Below are 8,784 nucleotides of genomic sequence, written 5' to 3' on the forward strand. Positions count from 1 at the left end.
ATGATAACTGTTCTTATAAAGGAAGACTCCAAAAGGGTCTGTATTTGCATTGCGCTACTCAAAAACTGACTGCTACGTGTGCGCGTTCCCAGATACGAGCTGGTCGTCCAGTTAAAAAGATTTATTCAGCAGATTCTTTAGACCAACCGCATGAAAAAATCACACACATATCAATTTACAATATTCTTTACTATTGTATAGCTACAAACATCAATACAAGAACATATTTATAAATAATGTTATGAACAATAATTTCGTGATGCACATGTCTGTAACCTAAGCATTTCGCCAATTGGCTGACGGTGGAGTGGTTGCCGATTCGTCGACGGCGGCTGCAGAGGACCAATGAGAAACTTTAAAATGATTACGCCACATTATATGAGCTGGATAGAGAGTGGATGCGTGATTTGTTTTTAAAAACCGGTATGTTGCTGACAGACCTATTTAATTTATCATAATTTCACCTGAAGTGAAATGATTTCATATAAGAAAATCACAGCATTGTCTATCAGTCTATTTAGTTTTTATCACATAATTTATCGCATATCAAGTTTTACATTTGTAGGTAGGAACTGATTTGGTGTCGTAAATTTCAAGGAGTACAAGATAACATTTCATCCTTTAGTTAGTAAACGTGGCGCAAAACTGTGAAACTTACTTTTTCACGAACTAAACGTCTAAACAGATACTTAGGAGGGCATTTTTAATAGTAGCCTGTAAAGAATATCAAAATTGAATAAAATGGTTTATTAAGTTGAAGCGTTTATAGGTAGGTACTCTAAGTTATATGCATCAATAATTTGTTGGAAATTCGTATCTCTAACTTCAACTTAAGCGGTCTTTATGGAAGTATCGTAGGTAACTAGTAATTAACAGACCTCTGAATAAAATATATTCCAATGGTTACGGTTTTACACAACAACTTAACTAAGGGTATAACAACAATTTACTGCAGGGGGCACTTCGATAATTTTTCATATATCTGTTAATGAATCATCTTCCTCTTTGACATTTTCGACAAATACTGATCGATGGGTTTTCCCCTTTATGCACTGTAATTCTTTGTACTTGGACTGGTTCGTCTTTGCTTCTTTTCTCAACTTGTTTACAACTAATATTAGAGATTGGTTTTCTTCAATAATATTGAATTGCAAAGGGTTCTGTCGTTCAGCAGCTGCAGTTTTGCGGCGTTCTAGGTTAGCCACGGCCCTCTCTAAAAACTGTCTCTGCCTTAACAAATTATTTGATTTCATTCCTTCCGACCAATTTATATTTGTAAATATAAGATGTAAACTCTAAAACACAAATAAGCAAATCTAAAACTGTACTACATTCCCAGCATAAGAAATCTAGCAATTATGAACCAACTAATCCTGTATTAGTATGGCTAAGACTGTATAGATATTTTAATTTTTAATTTACTCTAATGGAATCTCTTAATTTGATTTCATCATCCATGTCCTTGTGAATATAGTATGCTTCAAATTGAATGGTTTTAATAAACGCTTCCCGTATACTGATCGCTCCGACAATTTTTTTTATTTCTTTTTTTTTAGATTTTATCTTTCGTTTTAGCATACCACATTCTAAGTGCATAAGTTTCATCGAATTGGCAATTTCATATGCATAATACAACATCTGCAGCAAATATCGTTTTAACCGTAAAAATAATTGCTTTGCAAAATAACACTTTTAAATGTATTTTCTCTGAGTACTCACCGATTCTTCGAATGCTTTCAAATCATCAAGTTTCATTTTCAATGGATTTATAACTTTAATTTGCTCTTCTTTATTAAACATCAATACTAATATTTGTATTTCTACGTCCTTCATACTCAATTTCTCATTATCCATCCACTTATCTTTGCCTTGTATAATCACATTACACTCCTGCATCGTCTTCTCCATCACTTCGATTTTTTCTTCTAACGTTTTCTCATTAATTATCATTTTCCCAATGTCCTCATTAAATTTATCCATCAAAAACTTTAGGTCATCTTCTTCTTTTCTAGCACTATAATTTACATTTATTTTAAATTTTTTATTCAAATCATTGAAGTGGCACTTACGTTTTAATCCTAACTTTTAGGTCATTGACTTCCTCTTGTGTTTTTTTAATTTGCTTTGACAACTTTTGATATTCAGGTACAGTATTATTAAACAACCCATAAACTTCCCAATCTCCTTGATAGTCAAATTCATCTATTTCTATATCATATCGATTCATCTCCTTGCTTAACTCATCCTTGAACTATCAACAATGTTTGTTAATATAATATATTAATATATTAATCCTATGGTAGTGTTTAAAGTTGAAAAAAGGTACTTTTTGGAAAATGTACTCTTCTTTTTCCAGATCTTTTTTGAATTTTTCGGCTAATTCCTGCATATTAATCTCATGTGTCGTTAAAATTATTTCTGTATGTCTAAATTGTGATTGGTAGCAATTAATAACTGTTAAATATTTTTAAATATAATTGTTCACCTTTTTAAATCATTATTTATATTAAACAAATCTTTTTCAGTCTTAACGTATTTCTCATCTTCGAATATTAATTGTTCTTTGTAACTTTCTATCAACATTTGCATATTGGTTTCTTGCTTTTCCTTTAGATCAGTGATTTTATTTTCTAAACATGTTCTATCACCAACATGTAATACAAACATCTCCTTAAACATTTATAAATAATATACAATTAATTCATTACAGTACAAAAGTTTCAATATGATTAACTTAAAATAAAATTATTGGAACAAGTTTAATTTTGTTTATGTTTTCTTCTATAATTTTTTTAATGAATTTCATAATGTAACTTAAACAGTGGCGTACCTGTGTACCCACATTTTTATAACCTTTGAATTTATTTAACTTTTTTAGACATGCGCATGTTCAGTACAACTATTTTTCTTAAATGTCAACCACCCATTTTAACATCTTATTCCTTTTTTCCCCTTATATTTTAATGAATTTTGGAAATTTAATCAACTTTTTAAGTCTTAAATTGACCAAGATTATTTACGATGGTTCTACTATAGGTGAAGACCGGATTTAACCTTCAGTCGGCTCGAGGGGTAAAAATTTTCCTTGATTAAACATAATATATTTTCTTTAACATTTATTAATTTTAAATTAAATTTTTATTGTATATAAAAATAGAATATGAAATGTAATCAATACTTTTAATTTTACATTTGTTTTATTTTTTTACTTGTAAATGATTATAAATGATATATTATATTTAACTAATTTAAAAATGTTAACATTAATATTTTTCTCATCTCAACAAAAGCACTCTGGCCATACTTCTACTTCGTGGTCTCTGTATATAAACTTTGCACAATCAGTACATTTGTTGATTTTCTATCACGTTTCCGGTCACAAAATTGACATCTTCCTGACAATCTTATCCGCTGCTCACCTACTTGTAATATTGGTTTGTACCCATAAATATTAAGTCGCGTTTTAATATTTAGTGGAAGTGAAAGTATTGTTGCACAATATTGTAACTGTTCATCCATAAGAGTTTTTGCTAATAATTTTAAAAATAGAAGACGAGTTCATTTAGTTCGACTGTTTACGTGATATATAACTTAACCATGTACAACACCAATATTAAAAATTAAATGAAATACTGTAAGCGGCTACTCTGTCTTACATTCGTATAGTTTTCTGTTATCCTATCCATATTATCAACTGCTCTTTTTGTGGCATTATAAAATGCAATAATTTCTTCTATTTTTGCTATGCCTGTACTTTGGTATCTATATTTTACTATTTTGTATTGTCGACAAAGAGCGATTTTATTTTTTTCGGCATATATAATATTTGGGACTAAATCTTCGTAAGGAGGACAAAGTTCCCTAATTTTAGCAAAAATAAATTCTTTTGGAATCCCTCTTTTATTTTTCATTATTGTAGCTTATAATTTAAGATTGTGATTATTTTAGATATTGGAGACAGTAACCGTTTTACTACCTACTTCACCTGCAGAATTATCGATTGAAATGTGTGTTATCTGGATGTTTTTTTTTTATCTTTTGTTTAGTTTATTTGGCTATTTGCCTACACTCATTTCTAAGTTCCTTGTATAATATATGTAACATTGTCACAAAAAGTGAAAATGTTAATGTCGTACTTGACTGGCTTATTAGGAATGTACTGCCCAAATGAGAAGGCAATAAAAGGCTAAGAATGATTTAAGAGTTCGAACTCTCTGGTTTGGGGCCTGTTTATTAAACCTTTGTTATTATCTTTTTATACAATTTCAACATTATCCTCTTTTTCGTCACTAGAGTTTCCTCCCCAAATATGGTCATTATCATCGAAATCGTCAATCAACGCTGCAATTCATAGACATTCTAATTCATACATTTCCGAATATAATATATTATATTATGGAAAAAAAACGTATTCCTTCGGGCGGGGTAAAAATTTGACAAACTCGTACACGCACACTTCTAACGGTTGTATTGAACGTATTACTAATAGATTAAACATTAAACAAACTTAATCTTACCTAACAATGACATAGGTATAAATAGAAGCTAGATAAAATTCCAATAATAATCTAGGTAACTACTAATAAATTACCATAAGCGACTTACTGAAGGTTAAATGATATTCCAACTTTTTTTGCAATAAAGATAAACCAAATGTGATCAAATGTAGCCGATATATAGTGTATGCATTATGCCTATTTAATTTTATAATGCAATTGTTTGCAATTTTCCACGTTTTTGCAAATGTTTAAAATTTTGTGTGTTTAAATGAACAAAATATTGTAATTTATTGTATAAAAACGCTATTATGATTAACCGAGTTTACGTTATGAGTAGATAATCTTTGGTTGTACCATAAAGCCATTATTAAGAACCAATATCGTACAATTTCAATTTATAATGCAATTTAATTGGCAATTTTTGTGTGTTTTCAATGTAATTATATTATTTTTTCATATTAATTCATACACAAAATAAAAATAAAAATTATACAGTACTTAACATTATAATAACATGTACATATCAGCTAAATAAATACGGATGAAAATTTCAAGCCTAATCAATCTTAGAATAATCATTATCAGAGTTACATTCAAAAAACTGATAATAGCTTGGCATTTGCAATTTTTTAGCTAAATATCTGTAACTTAGTCAATTTTAGTCTTAAAAAGTTGGCGGGACTTCCAAAATTCATTAAAAAATTAAGAATAAAAATTAGTTTTTAAAATAGGTAGTTGGCATTTAAGAAAAAAAGGTTTAATGCAAAAGCGCGTGTCTAGGTTAAAAAAAAATTCAAAGACCATAAAAAAGTGTTTTTTTTTATCATAATAGCCAACTAAAAAACATAATTTAAATTGCAGGACTCTACATAATGTATAAAGAGAATTCGAGTTTTCAATAAACATTTACACACTGTATTTGTTGAGTGGAAAATGAACAAAAATAAGATTTTTGTTTTTAGTTTTAGGTGTTTCTAAGGCTGCATCTGAATTGCATGACAAAAATGAGGACTTTTAGTCAACAACTGAATTGAAAAGTTTTTTTTTAACAGAACGGAGTTGCGTGCTTAAAACCTTGAGCAGACAAAAAATATACAAAGACAAAATCAATATACTATACCTTGGGTTTTCTTAGGTACATAGAGATTACATATGAGTATATGACTATAATATGATAAGAACACTTAATTATGTGTAATTTGCCAGTCAGCATCCAGAAACGACAAATTACAACCGATAAAAAATGGGAGTTAATGTAATATGTAGAGTGAAAAAAATAAAAGATCATACATAGATCAATGGTATCATAGATTAATGGTTATAAATTTCATTTAAACAAGTTTTTAAACTATAATATTCAGAGATGTGCATGAAATTAAATTAAATGAAAATAGTGTTATGAAAAATGAAAAATGAAAAATGACTTGGCGTAAATTGGCCCTGATCGACACTGTCAGAACATAGATCGTCATTGCTAAATTTAAGTCAATCTTACGTTTTCTTTTTGTTTTACTAATTCCATTTTCATAAAATGTTGATTTTTTATTTCTCGTAACTGTCTTTCGTGCGATTTTTCTAGTTGGACTATATCATTTTCACTTTTTTTTTCTAATTCTATTAACCTTAAATTTAGAATTGAGATTGTCTCGACTTTATCCTTTAAATAATTAGAAGAAACGAGAATGTCATCTGAAAATGTTGCTGTAGCATGTGGTATCTTTCCCTTGGCGTTTTTCACACACCATATACATATGCTACCATCTATGGAACACGTGATCAATGTCGAGTCATTTATTGTCAGCCGCATCTGTTGAGCCAATTGCAATCGTTAAATCTTTCATGCAATCATTCATCAAAAGAGATACTCACCTTTGATATAGTTTTGTTGTGAATACAAAATTCTTTGTATTTGATTTGAGATTTAATAGGCAATGCCAGGGACAATATGGCCCCAAATTGACACGCCACGAACAGCATTAAATCTGACCTGGATAGAATTATGGTATTTAATGGACCATGGTCTAAATCTTTATCACGAATCACCTAAACATATGTATTATTTTAAAATCGACTTAAAATAATATGCATAAAAAACAACAATTTTCGTTGTATTAGTTTATTTTAAATAAAAGGTTTAATTAAGTAACTTAGAATAATTCATTAATAAAGATAATCAAACGTGCCTAGACATTTTTTTCGGGGTTAAGGGGGGAGGGGAGTTGAACACCCTCCCCCCTCCCCAGGCACACCCGTGGAACGTAGTTATATGTGTTTCGCAGAACTAACTTATTCTCGCCATCAATATTCTGCATTTATGTATTGAAGTACGAATGGCACTTGTTTATTTTATTTTATATACAGTAAGGGATTCGAGCCCAATTTAATATACATATTTTTTAATTAACTAGATAAGTACACAATAATATTTAAAATATTGTAAGAAAGTGATGAGAGAAATAGAGGTCCCGAAAAAGGTATTCACGGTATTAGTATAATCTTAATATGATTAACGATTATAATATATTGTATTGAATAACAAAATTCAATCGTATTTTTATCTTGTCGCCTTTTTCAAAAAAGTCAGTTATTAGTCCAATGTTGATGTAAATATCCATAAGAAAATTGAAGAAATAATGACAGGGCCTGGTCCCCTAGGCTCCCCCTTGATCCATCCCTGAGAAATATCGTAATAACACACACAAAATCTAAGATTTTTGAATTCTCTTTTTCAATTATATAAAATTAATCATGTAGGAGTTCGTATTGACCTGAGAAAGGAGTTATCCAGTATCAAAACAGGTCGTTTTTGGACAAGTTTAAGTGTATGTACAACTTTAGCTTCCCTGTCCAAAAGATCAATTGTCAACTTAAATAGTGCACCAATTATGATTACAGCTGGGCGTCAATAATACCTACTAAGCTTTTATAAGTTACAAATCTCCTCAGACTAATAAATGCATGTAGGTACTTCCTCTTATAATGAAATAACAGTACAAAACAGCAATTTATTATTTATTACTATGAAAAAAATCAAGTTATTTTATTGTTTATACTTCGACTGACAAATAACTTAAGATAATTGAAAAAATAATAAATATATAGGTATATCAGAATCAGATATAGGTACTAGAATTATTTGTTCATTAAAGTATTATAGTACATACCGTTCGATGATACAACTCTCTAACTCTTCCATCTGGAGAGGCCGTATAGATTTTTTTCATATCGTTCGATACAGCCAGGCTAACAAATGTCTTATTCCAAAATTTGATATCTATCACATGTTCATTCGTGTACAAATTAAAGAGACATACTCGAGCATCGATGTCACACGACACCAACTTCCAGTCATTGTTGGCCCAAACTAGATCCGTGATCTAAGATTAAGAATCTATTAAATGTTCTTACATCTTATGACATCGTTGTTTAAACCTTCTTGTATAATGATATAAATAATATGGTTGTAGGTATAAAGTATAACCACCAAACCCAAGCGTTTTTTCAAAAATTATTTACTATATTTAAGTATACCTATTTATTAACAAATTAACCTATATAAGTTTTACAGAATTATGCAATTTTAGATAGACTTATAATAATAATATATCCACATATACTTCGTAATAGAAATGAATGGTAAAGCAAATGTTGATTCATCAAAATAGTGAAAATAATCAACAAAACTTATTATGTCGTTATTGTAGATAATGCGTGTGAGTGTGTGTAAATGAGGGGGAGGGAGTTAACTTGGATGTTGCTGTAAAATTTAGTTCGATTTATTATGAGCCTAGGTTGGGCCACGACCACTGCCTTATATAGGTACAGGTCACGAATAAAGATATGCAGGTTGCGCAACGAGGCGTGATGACGAGACCCCCGAAGTGCCCTCAACCTTTGTTTGATGAGAATTGTATTATTTAATTCTATGCAATTTGCATTTTAAACTCTTGAGTTTGATATTTAATACCTACCAATTCGTAATTTCAGTGCTATTTCTATATTCTTATCAACAGTTTATCGAGGACACTTCGGGAACCACGTTTAATGTTCTCACCATAGCTCGTTCCGCAACCAGTATATCTTTAATCTTGATACAGGTCAGGCAAGTCCATAATATACTGAGTATACTTAATGGGGATTAATATTCTCACAAATACCTAGAATACGTCATCTAGTGAAGTGTTATGTAACCACAAAATGATCGCAAAATGTGATCACACACCACAAAATTAACATGGAGGAAGATACAACTCCTCTACAGACTACAACAAACGAAGTTGCCGTC

At 30.0% G+C, this 8,784-nt stretch overlaps 1 protein-coding gene across 1 annotated transcript; it reads right to left on the bottom strand.

Annotated features, from left to right (window-relative positions):
• Positions 1 to 974: 974 nt before the first annotated feature.
• Positions 975 to 8,556, bottom strand: LOC111040577 (cytadherence high molecular weight protein 2-like). The gene is made up of 10 exons (XM_022324511.1): positions 8,527 to 8,556; positions 7,664 to 7,876; positions 6,369 to 6,542; positions 5,995 to 6,306; positions 2,486 to 2,670; positions 2,327 to 2,426; positions 2,070 to 2,251; positions 1,720 to 2,014; positions 1,423 to 1,638; positions 975 to 1,295 (listed from the first exon to the last, which is right to left on the bottom strand). The coding sequence occupies exons 1-10, from the start codon at positions 8,554 to 8,556 to the stop codon at positions 975 to 977; spliced, it is 2,028 nt and encodes a 675-aa protein (XP_022180203.1).
• Between the last annotated feature and the right edge of the window lie 228 nt (positions 8,557 to 8,784).

This window comes from Myzus persicae, unplaced genomic scaffold (assembly GCF_001856785.1).
Source record: "Myzus persicae strain clone G006 unplaced genomic scaffold, MPER_G0061.0, whole genome shotgun sequence".
In the NCBI taxonomy this organism is placed as follows: Eukaryota; Metazoa; Arthropoda; class Insecta; order Hemiptera; family Aphididae; genus Myzus; species Myzus persicae.

Bases quoted from the DNA above. Each gene is read 5' to 3' on its own strand.
- LOC111040577 (XM_022324511.1), bottom strand. From the start codon at position 8,556: ATGGTGAGAACATTAAACGTGGTTCCCGAA. The intron at 7,877-8,526 runs GTGTCCTCGATA...TCTTAATCTTAG, and splicing joins CATTAAACGTGGTTCCCGAA to ATCACGGATCTAGTTTGGGC. The intron at 2,252-2,326 runs GTACCTTTTTTC...CATTGTTGATAG, and splicing joins AAGAGTACATTTTCCAAAAA to TTCAAGGATGAGTTAAGCAA.